The sequence below is a fragment of the Citrus sinensis genome, chromosome 4, assembly GCF_022201045.2.
Source record: "Citrus sinensis cultivar Valencia sweet orange chromosome 4, DVS_A1.0, whole genome shotgun sequence".
NCBI classification, from domain to species: domain Eukaryota; kingdom Viridiplantae; phylum Streptophyta; class Magnoliopsida; order Sapindales; family Rutaceae; genus Citrus; species Citrus sinensis.
In genome coordinates, this window is record NC_068559.1 from 7,813,718 (window position 1) to 7,837,609 (window position 23,892).

At 32.3% G+C, this 23,892-nt stretch overlaps 1 protein-coding gene and 1 long non-coding RNA gene across 3 annotated transcripts; one reads left to right on the forward strand and one right to left on the reverse strand.

Annotated features, from left to right (window-relative positions):
- Nucleotides 1–457: 457 nt before the first annotated feature.
- On the reverse strand, nucleotides 458–7,032 carry LOC107174318 (pleiotropic drug resistance protein 2-like). Of its 2 annotated transcripts, none has more exons than XM_052439269.1 (20): nucleotides 6,459–7,032; nucleotides 6,238–6,358; nucleotides 6,067–6,155; nucleotides 5,897–5,981; nucleotides 5,514–5,804; nucleotides 5,326–5,416; nucleotides 4,333–5,233; nucleotides 4,078–4,238; nucleotides 3,886–3,989; nucleotides 3,630–3,798; nucleotides 3,495–3,496; nucleotides 3,195–3,365; nucleotides 2,763–3,095; nucleotides 2,341–2,631; nucleotides 2,144–2,227; nucleotides 1,933–2,066; nucleotides 1,602–1,829; nucleotides 1,304–1,475; nucleotides 941–1,195; nucleotides 458–727 (listed from the first exon to the last, which is right to left on the reverse strand). In XM_052439269.1, the coding sequence occupies exons 1-20, from the start codon at nucleotides 6,848–6,850 to the stop codon at nucleotides 458–460; spliced, it is 4,344 nt and encodes a 1,447-aa protein (XP_052295229.1). In that variant the 5' UTR covers nucleotides 6,851–7,032. The 2 variants fall into 2 exon arrangements, with proteins under 2 accessions (XP_052295229.1, XP_015380587.2); XM_015525101.3 differs by having other exon boundaries at nucleotides 3,195–3,331; nucleotides 3,421–3,555.
- Nucleotides 1,315–2,347, forward strand: LOC127901747 (uncharacterized). The gene is made up of 3 exons (XR_008054015.1): nucleotides 1,315–1,459; nucleotides 1,623–1,940; nucleotides 2,027–2,347. It is a non-coding gene; the product is annotated as an uncharacterized LOC127901747 (long non-coding RNA).
- Nucleotides 7,033–23,892: the final 16,860 nt, after the last annotated feature.

Below are 23,892 nucleotides of genomic sequence, written 5' to 3' on the forward strand. Positions count from 1 at the left end.
ATTTTCGGTGCATAATCTACTGATAAAACTTTTTTCCTGCAAAATTCTGATCACATACATGTTTTGGCATATATCAATCAATCAATCACGGCACTCGATGGATCTGATTCAAGTCGAAATTGTGAATGTGGCGTACTCAGAAATTATGAATGTGGCGTACTCGAATGTTATGTCATAATGCCCTAAATTTGCTTGATCTTCCACTTCAGGTGTTGTTGATTAGCTTTTTCATAAGAGAAGGGAGCAGAGAGCAACAGCGTCAACAATCAAAGATAAATTACGTTCGTGATAAAAGTGTAATCAAAGAACAATGAATTATGTACGGTATAGGACTGAGTACACAAGCACTGAAGATACACAAAATCTATTAATATATGTGACAAAGCCGCGCAAAGTTTTCTTTTTCCTTTCAGCCGTTCATCCACAATCTTGTAAGCAAAAACTTTCAAGATTTTTCTCATCTTCTTTGGAAGTTGAGGAACTTGATTCCATAGACGAAAACAAAGAAGAACAGTACAACAAAACCGATATGGGCAGCAGCAACAGCTCCAAGGAAGTCATAATCATATCCGTAGTGCTTGTAAAGGTACTCTTTTACTGTAATCCCGCTTTCTCCAGCTACTTCAACTTCAGAAACCTTGTCGCCTATCTGAGATGTCACAAGACCGTAGATTGTCCAAGCCACTGGTGATGCCCAGTAGTACCATCTCCACCATATTGGAATTTGCTGTAAAATGTAAAATAGTACAATTCAACCTTCTTTCGGAAACAAGAACATGTTAAGAGAATGCATAGTTTCATAAGTACCAAAAACAGTTTACAAGAAAATATTGATTTCAAATATAAGGTGATCTTAGTAGAATGACAATCATATGATAGTGGGAATTTCCCAGCTTATATGCATTCACAGTTTTTTATCTCTTTGCTTAAGGATACTTACCGTTCTGGGAACCATGAATCCGGAGAACAAGTTCCAGAAGCTAAGGAAGAAAGACATAAGAATGGTAGCGATTTGTTGGTTTGGAGTGAGAGCTACAAGCATCATTCCATAGAGGGTGAAGTACATAAAGCACATCAACATGAAAAAATAGAACCACAAGAACTTGGTAACTTCCCAGTGGAACCCGATCATCGAGTAAAGCAACAGAGAGTACACTATGGTCTGGATTGAAACATAAATTGCCTCTATGGAAACCTGCAAGGCATAAGATAGATCATGTTTATGCTCTCTATTTTTTCTTTTTCGAATTTTTTTCCTTTCAAATCATTTGTTAGTATTGAAGTTGCCTGTTGATTTTGATACCTGAGCGAATGCATAAGTCAAAGATGAGTACATCCCTGCTGCTCTTTCGCGGTAGAAGACTGTTCTTTCGATTGCCACAACAGATGTCACAGAGGAAGCGTTGGAGGCTCCAAGGAAGAGGACAGCAGAATACATAGCTCCAAGCAGATTTATCAGGTCTTGTTCTTTGCTTCTGTTTAAATCATTGGTTGTAATCACCTTAGAATTAATTTACTAAACAAACATACAAACAATGTTCCAGATGGATAATCTATTCAGACTACTCATTGATGGGGAAATAAGATATTTGCGGACTCACGTCTTTTCTCCTTTATCCCAGAAAATCATTCCAAATAGAGCTCCAATAACTGTTGTCAGGAAGAATCGAATGGCATTGTATTTCGGATTCCTCCAGTAGGACCAGTGCTGTTTCCAGAAGCAAGTCTTGCATTGAGTAATGAAGTCTTGAGAGTATTTGGTAGTGAAGTAAAGGTCCTTAGATCCTGGTGCTGGACTGCTTAGCTCTTTGATGAGTTGTTGATTCCTCCTGGAGAAAAAGAAAGAAGCAAATTAGAAGAAAAGGCCAGGATGATGAAAGAACAATTTCTGGGTTAGAAGGAAATGCACAAAGGATCAGTTTTTGAATTTACCTATACAGGTCAGAGTCGGCATAAATTGCAGCAAAATCTACATTAAGTTGAGTTTCAACAGCATTAGAACTGACTTCTAGCACCCATGTAGCAGGATTGTAACCATCTCTGATTTTCGGAACCCCGGGAACAGCCTGCCAGACATTTTATATGTCACTTGTGGCCACGACTTTGAGCAGTAATATGACGTTTTCATGCAAATAACACTTACTTCAAAGTACTCTACGAGTTTGTGAGATTGGCGACCAAGGGGTCCAGCATAAATAACTTGTCCTCCTCTTTTCATCAAAAACAGCTATAGGCAAAGTGAAATTGTATCAATAAGAAGCAAAGTCGGTGCATGTCAACAAGACAGAAAGGGAGAAAAAAACAACAACAGTTACCGAGGTTATTGAGAGTTTTGTGTACCTCATCAAACGCTTCAAAAATATCTATGCTGGGTTGGTGAATTGTACAGACAACTGTCCTTCCTGTATCTACTGTATTTCTTACAGTTCGCATTACAATGGCAGCAGCTCGAGCATCAAGGCCTGAGGTTGGTTCATCCATGAAAATGATGGATGGATTTGCAACCAATTCTACGGCTATAGTGAGTCTCTTTCGCTGCTCAGTAGACAGACCGTCAACCCCTGGAAGGCCAACCAGAGAATTCCTCAATGCCTTCATCTCGACCAACTCCATGACTTCCTCAACAAACATCTGTAGAAAAAAATTATCCAAGAACTGCTATTAATAAAATGTGACAAGATCATAGGTGTGAAACAGGGATGGCCATATCGTGGACTAGTAGATTGATATAAAAATGCAAAGATTAAAATTGTGTAACACGCCTTTCGCGTTTCAGTATTGACATCCTTTGGTAGACGCAGCCAGGCGGAGTACAGCAAGGACTCATATATTGTAACATTCGGAGAATGAATATCATTCTGTTCACAGTAACCGCTGATGCGAGCAAAAGTTTCTTGCTTCTTTGGGTAACCAGAAATGCTGATACTTCCTTCGATGTAACCCCCAGTTTTTCTGCCTGCTAGAACATCCATCAAAGTGGTCTTCCCAGCACCACTTACCCCAACCAATGCTGTTAGAACACCAGGCCTAAAAGCACCACTAACATCTTGCAACAGTTGGAGCCGATTTTCTTCAATTCCTTGGCTCTTCATTTCCTGAAGAAATTTCATCATTCAGTGGTCTTAAATCTCCCTTACTATAAAATGACACGTATAGTACTTAAAAGAGGATAGACATTGGAGAAAGGGAATTACAGCAGGCATGTCGACAAAGTAATTGACATGATCAAATGCAAGTGACAATGGTTGAAAGGGCAACACCATTCCTTTTCTAGTAGATGTGGCACCAATTATTGAGTTGTCTGGAGTGTTCATGACTGCCATATCAATGCCTGCATTCATTTGGATAGAATATGTGAAACCTGGCTCATATAGAATCTCTGACATGCTTTAGAAAGATCTAAGTTGTAAGATCATGAACCTTCAAACAAAGGAGCAGTGGATGGGGGACTCATGTCTGCTGCCCTCATGTTTTGTTGGGCATGAGAATTTGACTGCTTCTTACTCTTGCCTCCGTCATTGTGTTCCATCATAACAGATTTAGTCTCTTTGAAAGCTGCATTTTAGTTTCAAAATTACTATATACTAGCAATGGGGATTACTGTAAAGACTGTAAGAAATAACACTTACGATCAAGGTAAGTTAGTGCTGCTATAAAGCAGAGATTGAAGAACAGAGAAAATCCAAGCAGTGCTACAATGCATATCCAAAACATGTGGTCTTCTGTGTACATGCCTCTGGCTTTCAGAAGAGCCTTGCCAACAGTTGGTTCATCGACAAGAAAACGTGCGGGATTGGGCTGCAACAACGAACAAACAAGGCATTTATGAACATGTGTGCATTACAACAAATTAATTGCTTGCAGAATCCTAAGTGATGATCTTACTGCACTCCATCTTTCATCAAGAAATTCATTGAGGACAATGGCATTCTGACCATACGACATAGGAGAAACGTAGTAACCCCATATCATCCATGGTTTGATGTCATCTGCGAAAGGAGGGGAAACTGCTTATTTAGATACTTCAACAAAAGAAGCACTGTACTAGCTAGCATAAGGAAATGAACTACTACTAACCTTTGGCAACAATAAATCCACCAAGTACAAAAACCAACAGCAATGTAAAGGTTCCGAGTGTGTTTGCCACAACTTGTGTTCTACTTACTGCTGCAATGAATCGGAACAGAGATAGACCCATCTGATGCACACTGAAGAAGGCCAATAGCTGGCGGAAAAATCTGTAAGCAGTTTTAAGATGTACTTAAGTTACACGTGCTGCAAAACTTACACGAACATTACTATTAATCAGGAAGTATGGAAGCAAGTACAGACCTGGTGGCACTAGGAGCAAACCCAATTGTGTAGTATGTAAGGAGAATCCATATCGATGATTCCATCAAGGAGAGTGGAATCCTGAGAACCCAAATTGGCAAGGCAAATGCCCAAGCTGGGAAGAACAGGAAATCCCTTTGCTTGTAAAATGCGGGAAGCCTTACTATTGTCAATGCAAGCTCTGCCATTCCATTGAACATAACATTCACAAGACTGAAGAACAATGCACCATAAAATTTCCCTCCATCTATTAATTGACCGTACGTCATCTGTGTTCTTAAATAGACTGTAAAGGCAATGATTGACATGATGGTGATCTGAAATGTCTTGAATACATACACAAAAGAATTGCGCTTCATCAATAGCCACTCTCTAGCAAAGCATGTCTTGAAGAGTTCCCAATTTGAGATGCCATACCTTTTTTTCACCAAACCAGCAGGATGAGTTTTAGATTTATCGTAAGGCACTCTGAGTTCATCAGTCAGTTTTTGACCAACGTGGAATGTCTTGAAGTGTTCAACAAATTCAGGCACTGAGACATATCTGTAAGGCTCATTCTTTTTGCACCAATACTGCTGTTGATCCTTTCTGGAAGTTACCTCTTGCAAGAAATCAGCAGCCCCTTTCCTTTCCGGGCATCTAAAGCCTACGCTCTCAAAGAAATCAAGCACATACTCTCTTGGACCTTGATACACAATCTCTCCCTCTGAAAGTAAGATAATGTCATCGAAAAGATCATAAGTTTCGGGGGCAGGCTGCAGAAGAGAGATTATCATTGTCACATCCGTAATGTGAACCATCTGCCTCATAAACCTCACAATCTGAAAAGTGGTGGAGCTGTCTAGACCAGTTGATATTTCATCCATGAAAAGAGCTTTGGCAGGTCCAACCAACATTTCTCCTGCATTTAGCAAAATCCAAAGACTTGAGGTCACTAAAAACTGAAAATTTATGGTTAAATTTATCAACTAAAGCTTGATGTAACATACACACCTGTAGTAACGCGCTTCTTTTGTCCACCGGATATGCCTCTTCTCATCTCATTACCCACCATAATATCAGCACAGATATCCAATCCAAGAATCTGTCGCAATATGTTTAATTTCATCAAGCATTGAAACTTTGGGGCAATTCCTTAAAATGTTAGATTACAGTTGGAAATGGAAGTGATGGATACAAACCTTGAGCACGTAATCAGTACCAAGACTGGTCTTTAGGCCTGACATTGCTGTGGCTTTCATGAATGCATCAATCTCAGGATCTGGTTTGATGCCTGCATCCTTTTCTCTCCTTGACAACTCCGCCAAGAGCTCGAATCGAGTCCCAACTCCCAAGCAACGTCCAGAGAAATCCAGGGTTTCCCTCACTGTCATCTCACCATGATGAAGATCATGCTGACTGATATAAGCACATGTTCTTTGAGGAACAAACTCCGTCAATTCGTGGCCACAGTATGTGACTCTGCCTGATACCTACTCATCGAAGTCAAATACATGACAAGCTGATCAACATAAAAGCAATATTAATCAATAATAACTAAACAATCATAGCAAAAACAACACACCCTTAAACTCTTGTCACTCTTTCCAGAAAGAGCCTGAAGCAATGTAGTTTTTCCAGATCCTGGAGGTCCCAGAAGCAGTGTCATCCTGGAAAACAAGCGAGTACTTAACATGTTTATATTCTTGCGAATCCAACAATACTACTGATTCTATGAAAACCTCCTAGATTTACCTTGATGGTTTGACAATTCCACTCACGTCATGGAGTATCTCCAATTTCCGTTTCTTTGATGGGAAAAGTCTCAAAAATCCAAGCACTCCCTATTGATTAATCATTTATCAGTATTAGCTCAAGTTTAATGTGTCAGGTTTTAACTCGAATGCAGACAAAACTAACATATACCTCTATGGCATTCAAGGAAGTATTCAGCAGAGTTGGAAGTGCCCTGGTTCCAACATATGCGTCTCCTTCAATCGACAAATTCTCAAACCGCACTTCAATTTTAGGAATTTCAATCCCCACCCTTTGTAGTAAATTACCAAAACAAAATTTTCACATAACTTACTTAAAATTAACAAACAAAACAAAACATACACAAAGAGATTCTAGTCTCATGATCTTACCTATCGGTTCTTTCTCTAAGCCTCAAAAGAAACTTCTCATTATCCTCTTCAACAACTTTAAGTATGCTTTCCAACAGATTCTTCTTATCTTGCATACCAAGTTCACTAACATCAACTTCTTCATAACCAATTCTTCCATTTTCCAAAACGTGCTTCAACATAGTCTTTCTCACCCGATCATAAGTTGGCAGCCTCTCTATAGCTGCCCATTTCAGCTCTTCTTCATCCTCCTCTCTTCCACTTTTCGCAAACACGTCCCCCGGATTGTTCCATGCCTCCCGGAGACTAGCGGAGGCCCAACCTTTTTTACTTGCCGACGAAAAACTCCCCTTCCGGCTCATTGACCTCCCATTAATGCTCAGTGTCCTAGCCAGATCATCTGTAGCCATCATATATCTATATGTGCTATGTAGATATTTTTACAAACACTTACAAGCAAACAAGTATAACATTAATATATGAAAGAATAATACATTAATTTCAACGAATGTTTTGAGAGACTAAATTACTTGCATGCAAATGGGATTTGTGAACATTGTGTTTATGTAGGAGAAAGATCCATGGTGATGACAGAAAAGGGTATTAAAGAGTTTTCTTAATTTGCATGGAATGATCCAAAATTTTGTCTAGAATATATAATGTAGTGTTGTGACTTTTGAGTCATGCAATGCAAAATTTTATAATTTATAAATTCTTTTAATCGCAGTCTTCGAGGAATCCAGGACGGCCTATTAGGACAACGAGATTAATTTCTACCAAATTATAATATATCCGTCGTTTTGAACATTTCCTTGTGAATGTAACGCCAAAAGTTTATAATAAATTAAAATTATTTGCATTCCTGCATGCGCCAAAATTTTGCCCTAGATTCCATATCTTGCCAAGCATATGAGCTGGTTAATTTCTTACATAACTTCCTTTAGCTACATGTATACAAATTTTTGTAACAATTAGATGAGCAAAGACTTCAAGACAAGTTTAAGGTATTGTAAACTTATGAATTTAGTTGGTAAAAATGCTTTTAAGTTCTCTAACATAAGTTTCAATATTATTGTTAATAAAAATATTATTCAACTCATATTTTGCTCTCTTTTTTTCAATAATTTCTATTATTTTTCTAACTTGGGGTTTCAGGTACACATATAAAAATGGGGTCCAGCTATGAGACCACCCTAGTAATGATATTTAAGTGCTTTTTATATCATATTTAATTTTTTGATTAATTCTTATTTTTAATTTTCCCTGCTACATCAGTTAAGTTTAATTAGATAGACTAAAATTAGTTTAATTTTCGAACTCAGAAAATTTCAATCTTGTTTGTGAGTGTTATTGCTCAGAGATTCTTTTATCGTCGTCAAAACTTTTAAAAATTTTGTATTATGTATACATAATTTTTATTTCAAAACAATAGAGAATGTTGATCCTGTATATGAAACTTAAAAAAGTAGAAATGACAAATCCGATCCAACAATAATTTCCCTTTCGTTTTTAATTGATTTAAGATAATAACGATCAGCCGGCCTCACAAATGTACCCGATGAGAAGAAATTAAGATTCATCAACTAAAGAAAAATCCTTAAGTATGTTGGATCGGTGAAGCCAAGGTTATTTGAAAGGAATAGTCATTTGAAGACAAAAGAATAAATTCCAAACATTTTGTTCAACCAGTTGTTTCATTAATCCAATGACCTCGTACAACCCATTAATAAATTGAATAGTTCAAGATTTGGCCTTAATGCTTTTGATTTAACTTTCTCTCTGTTCCGACAAGAAGTAATTGACTTGGTCCGATAAGAAATCCTTAGAATATGTTCTTTGATATTTAATATAGAAAAAGTGTCGATATATCTCTCCGAATATTAATAAAATTTTATAGAACTTCACGGTAGGGATAAAGATCTTGCTTCTAGTAGACAAAAATTTCCCCACTATAGATGTTTGGGAGAAAAAAAAAAGTGTTTTGCAAGCATTTTTAAAAGAATAATAGGATGCACTTGCAAAATTTTAATCTCAATTAATGTGGTGGATGTTTCGGAGAAAATGTCACGTCAAATGAGTTCCGTTTTAGAACTACGAATATTAATTAGAGACAATCTTAAACTTTGGAGCTATTTTTTAGTATGAGTTTAGCATAAAATTTTTTATATGATATCAGAGCTAAATTTATGTGCATGACAAGTATTAGTTAAAAAGATCAACTTACATGTTATGAGGGTGTTCCAGACATTGAGGAAAAAAACTAATATTGACTTACAATAATTCCTATAAAAATAATATAAAGTTGAAATAATCATCAACTCTTGAGCTAGTTAGATCAATTAACTTCATGTCAAAAGCCACCCAAATCGTACAGACTTTGATACTATATAATACACAAGAAATATGGTGAATTTATTCAAATTTGGCATGATTTTATAACTGAGTCTCGAATTAATTACTTGAAGCGAGCTAAAATCTTGGATTGGAGTTACCATGACAGCTTCTACAGCAAATCTACTTAATAAAGATCTTACTCTTAAATTTAAAATCTCTAAATTTTAATGCTAATTATACTACAAAAGAAAGAGGATTTATGTGGCGCCTTATGTCACTGAAAATACGGGTGTTGACAAATGTCACTTCCTTTGTGAACGCAAATTGGATAAGTGGCCAACTTTGTGACGGCTAAAAGGCCGATACCAATGACCTTAACTATATCGCACATCAACAGTCAAAAATTCAGTTTATATTTTATAAATAGTAAAAGGTTTCGAAGTGAAAAATAAAGAAGATTGATATTTGATATCGTATAAGTCATTTTATGTTTTAGAAGTCATATTATATTTAAACTCTTCCTTTTAGATTTCCAAAACCCTACGACTGAGATCGCCATTGTAGTGGCTTGCCGATATGATCGGCGAAAAATTGCCAAAATTTAGCTTTTTTCTTGTCAATTTCAGATAAGCTTCTTCACCGTTTTAGTTTTTGATTTCATCTATTACTCAATCACACCATCTATCTCCATTCTAATTTTTGATTTCCTTATTATTTTAGTCTTGTATTGAGTCATACGAATCTATTGACTTTTAATAAGCATGTAAAGAGCTTAATCAATGTTTAACAGTTCAATTTACTATATACAATGATTTTAACTTTCATTTTAATGTTTAACAGTTAGTTGTTTAAATTTATTTTAATTTTACTGTCTGGGCTCCACCTGTAATCCAACGCTGCATCACATGCAGGGGTATTTAAATTTTATAAACCGTTGGATTTCTTTTGAGACCATCCGACGGTTAGACATTTTGTCATTAAATCTTGCAAGCGAGACTAGGGATGGTAAAATTCAGGTCCGGGTCCGGCCTTCCCGGTTCCGCACCCAAATGCTATTTTCTTCTTCCGGACTCGGGTTTTAACCCGATTTTTTTACCCGGGTCCGGGTCCGGATTCAACCCGGAAAAATCCGGATTTCCAGATTCCGGGTTTGGAACCCGGATGGGCACCATTTTTAGGCTTGTTTCAAAATGTAAAAACAGAGGTAAGGCACTGGTGTTGAACTTGCAATTTTTTTCCATCACTGATTGCTTCAATGTGAAATTATGAATAATATTTAAATCAAACAGAAGAAATTGATTAAAGAATATAACAAAACAATGAAGCAAAAGTGCAAAACAAGACCCAAATTTTGTGATTGTCAGCTTATCATCATCAAACAAAAGCTAAACTAATAGCAAAATAGAACACAAATGGCGACAAGGAATGAAAATCCAATAAATTTGTACAGTTGGTCATTGCTTCGTCTACGTCCATGAATCCCAATTCGTCACTTCGTGTGCGTGATATTCTGCCGCCAGCCGTGACCGTGAATGAGTTTAGGAGCTACTGAGAATTCAAGCCTTTGATGATGATTGATAACGATTTGATGATAAAGATGACGATTTGATGATGATGATTTAAATTGGTGAGTTTGGGAGATGAAAAGGAGAAGAAATGGTGGTGGCTGTGAATTAATGAATTTTTGGGAGATGAAAAAGAGATGAAATGGTGGCGGCCATGTTGAGTTAAAAGCCAAAAGTGCAAACTAGGGTTTTGTTCTTTTTCCATAGATTTTTTTAATATTTATATTAAATATAAACATATCCGGGTCCGGGTTCTGGATATACGGGTTCAACTGAACCCGAAACCAGACCAGGATACGTTTGGGTTTTAAAAAATTAATACCGGACCCGTATATTATTTAAATACAGTATGGGTTGAACCCGGCCCGGATCATCCGGGTCCGGGTTATTTTGCCATCCCTAAGCGAGACCGGCGGTGAACAATTGGTGGATGGCAAATATCAACGGTAATTATCAATTAGCTACTTGTACTTTATATAAAGTTAAAATATAGCTATTGATATTAGATATTTATCAACAACCCCCTCAATTTAACATGAATAATGTTCAATTGGAAACGTTATTTTTTCTTAAATTAAGAAACTTTAAGGTTACTCGTCAAATTATATTAATATTAATTTTGTATACAAATATAAAGTATCATCATATGGAATATTTATTTGATATTTTGAGTAATATGCATACAACTTATTATGCAAATTATCGCATACAAATTAAAGTAATGTTAAAAATTATATCAAGTAGCCTTGATTGTTTATTACATAATAAATATTACAGCTATGGAATTGTGATTAATGTTATAAGAACACTGAACATTATTGGAGCTAATTGTTTTAACTAGATTTTGGTATGAAGGAAAAAGAAACTAATTGTTATTGTTCAAAACTTCATGAAAGAGGATGCAGAAAGAATCCTATGCATTCTTCTTCCAAGGGTTCCTCAATCGAATCAGCTAATATGGCATTTTGACAAGAATGGCAACTATTCAGTCAAGAGTGGATATCAGATAGCTTTAAAGTTGAAGTTTCTAGAGGCCGCCAGCAGCTCAAACAAGTCAAAGACACATTGGGGAGTTATTTGGTCAAGGGAGATCTAAGAAAAAATTAAGGTGTTTATGTGGAAAGCGGCAAAAAACTTGTTGCCAACAGCTTATAATCTCTGGAAAAAAAAAAGGTTATAAATGAGCCTCTATGCCATAGGTGTCAGAAGGAGAAGGAAGATATCTTCCATACTTTATTGAGATGCAGATATGCAAGAAAAGTTTGGAAATTGACTTATTTCTACCAAGATATCAAGCTTCTGGCCAAGCAAGATATGCTCAGTGCACTCCAAGAGCTGGCAACAAGTAAGAGGGGAAAAGATGTAGAGCTGATAATTGTAGTATGCTGTTCTATTTGGTTTTCTTGGAATCTTCTCATCTTTGAAGGCAAGAATGAAGATTCTCATTTATCAGCTGCGAGAGCTATAGTAGTTGTGGAATCCTACCAAAGAGTTAAGTCTCCAGCCAATCAAACAATCTTAAAGCATCAAACCAACATCCAGCAAGTATGGCTCCCCCCCCCCCACCCCAAATGGGTGGTACAAAGTGAATGTTGATGCTGCAATTAGAACCAGACAGCAGGGCTGGGAATGGTGATCAGAGAGTTCAGGAGCAAAGTGGTAGCTGCAGCAGTTCAGAAAGTGCCATATAAAGGGACTGTAGCTTTCATGGAAGCAGAAGCAGTAAACTTAGGCATCCAAGTAGCCCAAAATGCCAAGTTCTTGCCAATGATCATTGACTCCGATTCAAAAGAAGTTGTTGATCTTTCACAAAACAAAAAGGGGACTAATTCGGAGATTTTCTGGACAATAACCAGCATTCGAGTTAGTCTAAGGAGCTTAGACAGTTCCATAATTCATTTTGTTCCAAGACATTGTAATTCTACTGCTCATGCGTTAGCGCAGAAAGCTTTTGATTTTGATTCCCTTTCTGTATGGCTGGGCACTTTTCCAGCCGAAGTGAGATTGTTACTTTCTGATTTTCTTTAATTGAAAGCTATACTTTCGCATAAAAAAAAAAAAAACAAGTATTATGTATGAATACTATCAAGAGTAATATTACACTTTACATATTTTGTATCATAAATGACAAGTCACTTATTGATAGAGGCTATAAAATTAGCACATAAATAATAAATAACAAAGTCAGCTAACACTTGCACATGATAATTAATAATGCGTGACACATAATTAATGATACAAATGGTGAATTTGAACTAGGTGAGTTTTATTATTATGTTCTTAATAATTATCTTTGCTCACAAATATAATCAGTTAAGCTAAACTTAATTATGGTATGTATTATCAATTATGGCCATCGCTCTTTTAGATATTTTTTTAGCTATTAGATATATTCTCTAATCTCCCATTTCAAATGAAGGAGAGTCCACTTTAATAAATTTAAGACTTTTGAAGCTTCCTAATTTTGTGCTATTTGAGAGAAGTATAGTCGTATAAATCTATTTTCATTTATATGCCTTTAGTTTATTATAATCTTCGCAACTGCTAAGTTACATTAACTGTATTAATTGTAACTAACAGTTGATCCAAAATTAGTTTTCTATTAACCTTTTAGTTGCTTAACAAGCAACAATTGAGTCATTAAACAATTAATTTTAAGTTGACGTAAGTTATAGATAATGTAACTTAACAAGACCCCTATAATCTTATGTGGCAAGAAATATGTTTAATATATTTTTATTTTTTCATTCAACTAAATTTTAATTTTAATAAATTTATAAAAGTCCTATTATTAAGTTAATTATACTAAAATAATTTTAAAGAATTAGGTTTCATTTAGGCAGGTTAAAAAAAGTGCATAAATAAAAACTCATTTAGCAAATTTTATTTTAAACTTATTCCAAACGATGCCGTTAAGGGATAATAGGAATAATAAAATTGGTGGTGAAAATCACACTCTTATCCACATCTCACCAAAATGGATGTGGTTTGAAAATTAGCGGTTTGGGATCTTGTGATTGCTTCTTCTGATTTTCTATTTTATTATTTGACTTTTAAGCCAAATTTGGTGCAATTCATGATCGTATGAGTAATGTCCTTATTTTTTTAGTTACAAGATTTTTCAAGATCCTTAATCTTTCTTACTAGATCTCAAAGGACTTGGGATTGAATAATTTGGTGTACCGCAACAAAGTTAATGTTTAGTGCAAATAGAGAACACTTATAAAATAAGTCACATAGAGCCCAAATATATTTTCTTTTTCTTTTTCAAATTTTCTTTAGCTATTAAGATAATTTTTACTTTATGTCATGAAAATATATATATATATATTTGGAAATTCAAAAATTATGTAAAAAGAAAATGTTACTCATTGTTAATTAAAAAAATAATATTTTCAACTAATTATATGCATGCGTGTATGTATGTCAAAGAAATGTTTTTTACTATAAGTAACTAAGGGCTAGTTTGAAATTACTTTTGAGAGATTCAAAAGTGATTTTGAAAAGTTAAAAGTTAATTTTAATAGTTGGTAAATTTTTTTAAAAATCACTTTTACCTCATTTAATATGGCACTAATACGTGCAAGATGATTTGCATTCCCTGCACATGCACAGGTACATACACAAATCTTTATTTTACTAATTGGTCTTTTCATTTAATTATTTCCTTCATTTCTCCCTTTGAGCGTTTTTAAGTGATGAATATTTATGATGTTTATCATGCAAATTCGTTTACTTAATAACCTTTTTGAAAATTGGTGTCAGTAAATCTTAATTCTTAAGATTATACTCAGGTCATATGTTTCCTAAATTTCCTGATTCTTTTATTCGTATATAATTTTAGCTACTCCACATATAATTTTAGTGGCAGTTGGTAATTTATTGTCATGATATGATCTCAATTTCTTTTCTGGACCATTCGGTGTTCTACAAGTCAGCGGATAAATTATCTTGTTATTTCCTACCATGTTGTTTCCTCATGAAATATTTAGAATATGGATGTGATAACAATTGCAATTCAGCTGCCAAGGCCGCCAATTTTACTTTTTTTCTCTCAACTTTTGTTCTTGAGGAGTTTATCCTTGACTTTATCTGAGATGAAAGTACTGGTTCAACTCTCTAATTGATAAAGTTATTCGATTAATTATGCATTGATAGAGTTAAGTGATTAATTAGATTTTATTGTTGATTTGAATGTGATTTAAGTTGCTATTCTTTATTTTTTATAGCATAATTATGGAATTTATACAAGAATAAATGTGATAACACTTTTATGAAAAAAATTATTAACTTTGTTGAAGGGTATGGTTATTATGCATTTTCAGGATTTATACTAGGATTCTTGTTATTCAAAAAATGTTGGTAATTAATTTTACCTATTTAAATGATAAATCAGCATAATTATGATGTCAAAAGTTTGATCAAATCTGCTAATATTAGTATTAATATCATTATTATGATAGTAACAATAATGAAAAAGTATAATTGATTATATCATACATAAAGTGATAAAGATCAAAAGTTAAGTATAAACAAAATTAAGATCAAGAAATCTGATCAAGTGGTTAAAAAAAGACGTTTTAAAATTATAATTGAAACAAGAAAAAGCTAAGAATGATGAAAAAAAATGAAGAATAAAGGAGGCTGAGGGGAGATAATTTCGTGGGTGTTAGAAGGAAATAATAGATCAATAAATTAATCATATCAATAAATATTGTTACCATAGTGTTATATATATTATCTTAATACCATTTTAGTTGAAATAAGCTTTATAAATGATTCTTGCTAAGTCGTGAAAAATTGAAGAATTTATTTTGTAAATTGAACTCTATATACATATTTTTTAGAAGACATGCATACTTAAAAAAAGAATAATGCTCATTGTAAACAAAAAGAAAAAAATGTTGTTAACTAATTATATATTTTAAATGATAAATGAGCATAAATATGTACAAAGTCAATACTTAAGTATAGATGATCAAATCTCCTAAAGTAATGAACATAGATATCAAATTAAGAAGAAAAAAAGGTTATTTCAGCACTAGTTCTTAAGTTTTGTAACTCATATAAATAAATTGTGCAATGAAAATGCTATTAATATTTTAGTAGTCTACTAATAGTTCAAAAGCAGTATAGGCATATACATTCTTATTACATTTAACTATAAATCTCAAGCGTATGATGATGATGATGATGATGATGATATTTGTAGTAATAGTACAAATAAAATATTAGGCTTGTTTTGATTAAAAAATAAATAAATATAATGATAATACTAATAATAACATGAATTTTTGGTTAAAGTGATAAGAAATTAATGAAACTATTTTGAAAAGAAAATAGAGTGGAAAAAATTTTATATGAATTCAAAAGAAAAAAAAAACTTAAAGTAAATGATAAATTCAATAAAAGGAATAAGTATAGATGTAAAAATAAACTTAAAATATCTACCTAAATGTTGGAATCCAATAAAAGGAGTAGGAATTTAGAATAAACAAATGATTAAAACTAGAAGAGTCAGAGAGTCAACTAAAAAAGTTGGAATGGCTTGATAAGAATTTGATAAATTGCATATAGATCTATCAACTTGGAACATCTATGCAAAATGTTGAAACTTAATGAAAATAATAGGAATTTGTATAAAAGAAATGGTGATAAAATTCAAGATCATATCTCTTGAAATAATGAACTTCGATATCGAATAAATAAAGATATTTTAGTTCTGGTTTTAATTTTTGTAGCTTATAAAAATTGGTTGTGATAGCTTAATAATATAAAATTAGTTCAAAAACAGACTTTATTGTTGATTTTTAAAAATTATATTGTAAGTTGATATTTGTAAAGATAAGAGGGGGTTCACACATAATTTACTTCAATGTCATAATCGTTTACTGTAATAAAATGAGACTCGGAACAGTTACCTAGAAATTTGGCATGCATTGAATACAATTGAAATATAAAACAAAAAAATGGTGGAAATAAGCGTTGAAAAACTTAACCTAAAAGTTGAGACGATTTATCAATGATTTAATAAATTTTATTGGGAAGTAGAAATTTAAAAAATAAACTTGAAACTAAATATTGGAATTCAATAAAAAAAAAGTATAGGCATATAGAACCAAAAAATGGTGGAAAAAAAGTGGGAGAGTCAATCTAAAAGTTGAACTACTAAACTATAATTTGATAAATTTCAATGCAAATTGAGATCTAAAAAATAAACTTGAAAATTCTACCCAAAAAAAAAATTGGAATTCATAAAAAAAAAAGATACAATATAAAACCAAAAAATAGTGGAAAAACAGTTGATGAACTTAACCTAAAAATTGTAAAGGACTTAGTAAGAATTTGATAAATTCCAATGGTAAGTAAGAATCTAAAAAATGAACTTAAAATTTCTACCCAAAATATTGAAATTCAATAAAAATAGTAGGAATATAAAACAAAAAAGTGGTGAAAACAAAAATCTCACCCAAAATTGGGAACAACTTATGAAGAATTTTAGTAATTCCAACTGGAAGTAGGGATACAAAAAGTAAACTTGAAACTTCCACCTAAACTATTAAAATTCAATAAAAAAAAGTATTAAAACAAAACCAAAAAGTGGTGGAAATAAGAGTTAAAGAACTTAACCTAAAAGTAGGAACAACTTACCAAGAATTTAATAAATTTCAACAGGAAATAGGGATCTAAAAAATTAACTTGAAACATCCACTCAAAATATTAGAATTCAATAAAAAGAGTAGAAATAAATAACCAAAAAGTGGTGGGAATAAGAGTTGAAAAGTTTAACCTAAAAGTTAGAATAACTTATTAAGAATTTGATAAATTTTAATGAGAAGTAGGGATCTAAACAATAAACCTAAAATATTCACCTAAAATGTTAGAATTCAATAAAAAGAAAAGGAATATAGAACCCAAAAATGATGAGAAGAAGAGTTGATGAACTTAACCTAGAAATTGGAATAACTTACTAATAATTTGATAAATACTAACGGAAAGTAGAGATCTAAAAAAGAACATGAAACTTCCACCAAAAATGTTAGAATTTTATTTTTAAAAAATAAGAATGTAGAATTTATAAGTAGTGGGAATAAGAGTTGATGATCTGAAACCAAAAGTTGGAAAAACTTATAAAGAATTTGGTAAATTCAAATTCGAAGTAGGGATCTAAAACTTGAACTAGAACATCTATCTAAAATATTGAAACTCAATGAAAATAGTAGGGTTGTAAGACAAAAGTTATGGGAAAATGAGTAGGAATAATTTACTAAAAATTAGATGAAGTCTAATGAAATGTAAGAATATAAAAAGTAAACTTGAAATATCAACTTAAAAAGTTGGAATTTAATGAAAGGAGTGGAAATATAAAACAAAAGACTGGTAAAAAAATGAGTTGAAACAACTTACGAAAATTTAGATAAATCACAATGAAAAATAGGAATTTGAAAAATAAACTTGAGACATGTAATATAAATATTGGAATATAACAAAAAAAAGTAGGAATATGATTATTTTGTGACATATTTATTGTATTTTTTATAAGTTTTTATACTATTTATAACTTAAAATTATTACAACGTTTTATCTCATTTAAATGCAATTTTCACTTTTTCCATTTTTTTTCACATTAAAAACAATTAAAAAGATGTAATTTTTATTTATTAACAGGTTAAAAACTGGTTGTACCTGTATCATGCATCGTTGTATGAGATGCAGCACTGCATGGTAGGCTGACTCGGAATCTGAACCTTCCGCAATAATTTTTGTGATTGCTTGAAGCTCTATGACAGGTTTCAACTTTAATGAGTTACATGACTACTTAAAATCGTCATATGGTTCAATGACCCATAGGTTATTTGCAACGACGTCAGTGCCATCACAAAGGAGACTTTTTTGTGACGTAACCAGTGACTTGAACTATGGAAACCAATAGTTGTCATCCTAAATAGGATTGGCAAAAATGGCAGGGCCATCCCAGATCGAGCCTGCGGGCTTAGACTCAGTCCTCCATATGAGAGCCAACAAATTTGCACCAGGCCTAGCCCTTTATTTTAAAAAAAATAAATTTATAAATTAAAATAATAAATTAAAATCTAAAAAGATAATAGAAAAATAAAAACAAAACCTTAAATTCTTAATTTATAAATCAATGATGATTTAAAGAACCTAAAATTATAATGTTAAACTTCCCTTAAGTCTTAATTAATTAAGACAATGTTTAAATCTGAGACGAATACTATAAAAAATAAATATGTAAGTTTTTATTTGCTTCATCTTCTTTATTTATTATTTTATTTTGAAATAGTTATTTTTTAATTCACTATTGATTTTAACTACTTATTACAAGTTTACAACTATTAAAAAAATAATTAAAAGAATATGTAAATGCCTAAGCCTGATCCCCGCAATTTATCATCCCTAATCCTCAAGGGTATGTTTGGTAGCATGTATTAAGAGCATATGTATTGTACTTATTTTTTTAACCAATGTTTGGTAAAATTATTTAATTGATATGTATTATATAAAAAATTAAAATTAATATAGATTTGGCTGTGTAATAAAGACCCGCACCAACCCTGGGGTCTTTATTAGCTTGGTCAATAAAATTAAAACTAAAACAAAAGTAAAAGAACCCACAACCCATATCATCTTCTTCTTGGCTTCTAAAAACAAATTCACCGACAATTTTTACCAAATCCTTTTGTTACAGGTAATTTCAGCACTTAACTTTAGCAAACCTTTATTAAGCATTCAAATATTAACCAGATCCACATTAATTTTAGAGGAAATTTGGTCTTGCTCCCAAGTTCCTATCAAAGATTTTCATAAGTTTTTTGGGTTCTCCTTCATTTTCAAGGTACATTTTACTCAAATTTTGCTTAGATACCAAATAAATATCGTGCATTAGTCATTCCAAAAGTGTAATGGTTGACATTAGTTTGTTGATTTGGTTCTGTTATGGTCATAACTTGACCAATTAAAAAAAGAAAAAAGAAAAAGGCCATGCGGCTTATATTTTGTTTATTGATTTGGTTCTATTTATGGTCATGACTTGACCAATTGAAAAAATAAAAAATAAAAAAGCCATGCGGCTTATATCTAGGCTTATATTGAGTGATGATTATGATAAGCACAAATATATTATTTGCTATATCACTAGGGAACAATTAAGATAAAGATTCTTAATACTTTAACATTCAAAATTAAAGATGATCAAGGCAAAAGAGGTTTTAGGTACAAAGGAATTATTATTGGGAAATGCGTAAAGTAATAAAGTTGTAATTACATGTTTGTTGGGTAAAAAAATCTCAATATCTACTTGTTTCTATTTTTGTTTCTATTTACGATATTTGGAAATTCTGATTTGATATTTACATTTTATTTACCGTGCATTCTAGCACTAGTACTTTTATCTGACAATTGGGAAAAGAGGTTGGGGTTCTGTAAATAGTTTTTTAGTTTTTTTCCATGTTTTAGGGTTTGTTAGTAATTGATGCTTTATCTATTTGTTTTTAGATATGAAAAGAAGAAGAAAATTTGCCCTTTAGCTCAACATGAATACACTAGCTCAATGCATGTTTGATAACAAAAAAGATTGTTTTGACATTTTTGATGAACTTGCAACTATGAGACTTTCTGTTGAAGCAGAACTTCTAGCACTAGGACTAATTCTAAAGAAACCCCATAATATTTCAATTTTCAAGTCCTCAAAAGGTGAGCGTAAGGTAACATTTGTTCATATGCTCTTGTATAGAGCACAAGGTTGATATGTTGCTTAAAATGACTGTGATATTTTAAAGCCAATAATATTTTGGTATAAAAAAGATGTGTGTACTAAACACAACCCAATAATTTGGTATAGTATTATAGCATGTGTGTACTTAACACACCCCAATATTTTAGTACAGTATTGTTGTAATATTATATTATCAAGTTGAACAAATTTTTGTAAACTTTTGAATGATTATATTAAGGTTGAAAAGTCCCCTACGAAGGAAAATTATAAGCTTTATTTATGTAATTTGATTAGAATTATTTTTTTGTGATTAATTTTCACAGGAAATATGTTGATATCACAAATATGAGATAGCTTCAGGAGACGTGTCTGCACAAGCTAATCATCAATGCGGGGCAGTACAATATAAAATCGTTTCAGTGTCGTCAATGTGAGGGAAACTGGAAATTAATGTTGTGGGCTGGGCCGGACTTTGTAACACTTGTGGTTTTGGGCATTTGGGCACAGCACTCAGCACAGTAGTCCACACAGCAGCAATGTAAAAATGTATAATAATGATTGGGGTTGTGCAGTTGCGTTTTTTGGTGCTTCAGTGTGCGCGTGTTGAATTATAATTAGAAGTAGAGTTGGTAAAATGCAGATTTAGATCCGTGTTTGAGTTTTTATATTCGGATCCGCATAATTTTTTACGGATCCTGATGCGGGTAATATCTGCAACGGATGTGGATGGATATTCCAGATATCCAGATTTACAAAAATTAAAATTAAATAATTTTAAATATAATTTTAAAAAATTAATAATTTAAATAATAATATTAAATAAAATTTAATTATAATCCAACAATTAACAATTAACAATTTAACATGAATAACATACCAACATCATAAATTTACAAACAAAAAAAATCACAACATAAGTCAAATATAAAAAAAATAATATAAATTCAATTACACCACCATTAAAATTCACAAATAAAATTAATGAATTTAATTTAAGTAATTAAACAAAAAACCTAATTAAAATAATTAAAGTAAGTCTGAAATTAAAGTAATTCATAAAGTTAAGGAAGATGAGAAACTACATTTATGCATAATAATAATTATAATAATGGAGGATGATGATAGATAATAATTATGAGAGGGACACCTCCACGATCAAATGATTTAATTGATTGGTTCTGTAAATGCAATCCATGGAAGCACAAAACGACACCAAAAATGCCTCGTCTTGCTCACTGAAAATTTGAAATTGATTTGCTGGAAATTTGCGTGCCCACCTTTTGTATTGGTCGGTCTACCTTGTCCTTCGACGTTGAGATCTGGTGCCACGAACCAACCTTCTCTGAGATTGGATGAGTATTCCCTTCTGGAAACAGCGGTCAAAGATAGAAAGAATAGACAAGGCAGCCGTGTGTGGTGTGCTTCGCCAGCCATTGATGCAGCGGGTTGCCGGCGTTCGATGACAGCGAAATGCACTAAGCAAGGCGAGGCACGGCAGCTGGTGTTCGACGACAGCAACGCGTGCTCAGCTCAGGCGAGGCATCCAGCGTTCGATGACAGCTATTGCGAAGAGGACGGCGTTCAACGGTTAGGGATTTGGGATTGTTTTTCAGTTCAGTCGCTTGTGAGTGGTGGGGAGCAGGGGAGGCGTGAATAATTTAGGGTTACTCGATTTGTTGTTTTTTTTTTCAATTTTAATTTATATATTTTTTAATACAAATTTATTAATTTAATAATATAATTAAAAATTAACCTGGATCTAAATATTCAATTTTCTGAATACACTTGTATTTGAATCCATACGGATCATGATTCTTAAACTCCGGATCCGTATTTTTTAATGTGCGGATTCAGATTTTTTCAAATCCGAATCTTCTAGATTTTTGCAGATCCGGGCCGGACCTAGATTCTTTTGCCATCCTTAATTAGAAGAGCAATGCTTTGTGGGACTCGAGCAATCCCCCAACACCAAATATTTGAGCAAAGCGAGCGCGTCGTTGTTGTTACATTGGAAAATACGCTGCCGACCTGCCAGCATTTAACAGAAGCAAAGCAACAACAAAACTTGATTTTAGAAAGGGTTAATTATCCTTGGGTGATAGATTTTTTGATAAATTTAAAAAAGGTGAAATATTTTTTAAAAATAGGTGAGCAGGTGATAATTCATTAATTTTTTCATTAATTTTAATAGAAACAGTAAATTAATTGCAAATGACATTTTTGTTCTTAGAATTAATTATAAAATGACATTTCTACCCCTATAAAAGCTACAAAATGACATTTCTATCACTAAAATTAGTTAGAAAATATATTTTTGTCCCTACTCAATTATTTTTTTTATTTTTTAAATAGAAATAATTATAAAAAATTACATATAAGTATAATTAACAGGCTTTTTTTGGTTAAATCATATAAATTTTTTTAATTTCTTGTTGAATCAAACTTTGCCCTTAAAGATTATAAAAAATTTTTGTTTGATTCAACAAGAATTGTTTTAAATTGTATGATTTAATAAAAAAATAGTCCGTTAATTGCACTTAGATGTAATTTTTTATAATTTTTTCTATTTAAAAAATAAAAAAATAATTGAGTAGGGGTAAAAATATATTTTGTAACTAATTTTACGGATAGGAATGTCATTTTGTAGCTATTATAGGGGCAGAAACATTATTTTACAATTAATTTTAGGGGTAAAAATGTCATTTTGTAATTATTTACTATTCCTGTTAAAGTTAACAGAAAAGTTAACGGATTGTCATTTGCTCGCCTATTTTAAAAAAATATTTCACTTTTTTTAAATTTGTCAAAAAATCTGTAACCCGGGAGTAATTAACCGTTTTAGAAAAATATGCAACCATATGACGGCGTTCTAGAGCTTTCAGTTTGAATAGATCAACAAGCGCAAGAGATGAAGTAGATCGATTTGCGTTTAATAAAAATTAGGTGTCTAAATTTTTTAAAACTTATAGTTACGTAAATCTAGAAACAAATATAAAAATAATAAATTTGTGTGCAAGTATTTTCTTATAGTTAATATCCATCCTTTTTAGCATTAAAAAATTATTACATGTTCTGAGAATTATGCTATTTAATATAACAAGGTTAGTTACTTACTTAAATTATTTACTTTTAACAAAAAATAATATAGTTCAGTACATGTTATATGCCTAACACAGGATAATTGATAATAATACAATATAATTCAGGACTAAACACTGTACAATTTATACAACATGCCATTTTAATACATACCATCCTAAGGCTCCAAACACGGGAGCCCCTATGTTACATTCAATGTAACATACACACTCCACAACAACCACACAAATTATGGGCCCACATACTTTGTGTGGTTGTTGTGAAGTGTGTATGTTACATTTCATGTAACATAGCATTTGCCTCCAAACACACCCAAAGTGATCATGAGAGGTCATACGTGACGGCGGAGTAGTAGTTACGTAAACCAATTTTTTTTCTTTTTTTTTGGTAGTGCAAGATGTGTTACTTCGTTTATCTTTGGCCATATTTTATTAACGTATAGGAGTAGTTCGGTAGGTATCACGCCATTTTCACCATGTCATCATTTTTACAATAACGGAGTTGTTGGAAGAATTGAAAAAAAAAAAAAAAAGCCTTTGGGTATGATAGATTTCAACTATATGGTTTATGTGGTCAGGAGTGGACCCAGAACTTTATATTGTCCTAGATTAAATTTAAAAATTTATATTTTGATGTGACCATAAAATTTTATAAGTAGAAAGAAATACATTAAATAAAGGGAAACATGAAGAATCTTACCTTATAAATACATACTCTAAAA

Excerpts from the sequence above, each read along its gene's own strand:
- LOC107174318 (XM_015525101.3), bottom strand. The coding sequence starts at position 6,850 with ATGATGGCTACAGATGATCTGGCTAGGACACTGAGCATTAATGGGAGG. Across the intron at positions 6,359-6,458 it reads CTTAGAGAAAGAACCGATAG|GGTGGGGATTGAAATTCCTA; the intron begins GTAAGATCATGA and ends TTTACTACAAAG. Across the intron at positions 1,830-1,932 it reads GCCGACTCTGACCTGTATAG|GAGGAATCAACAACTCATCA; the intron begins GTAAATTCAAAA and ends CTTTTTCTCCAG.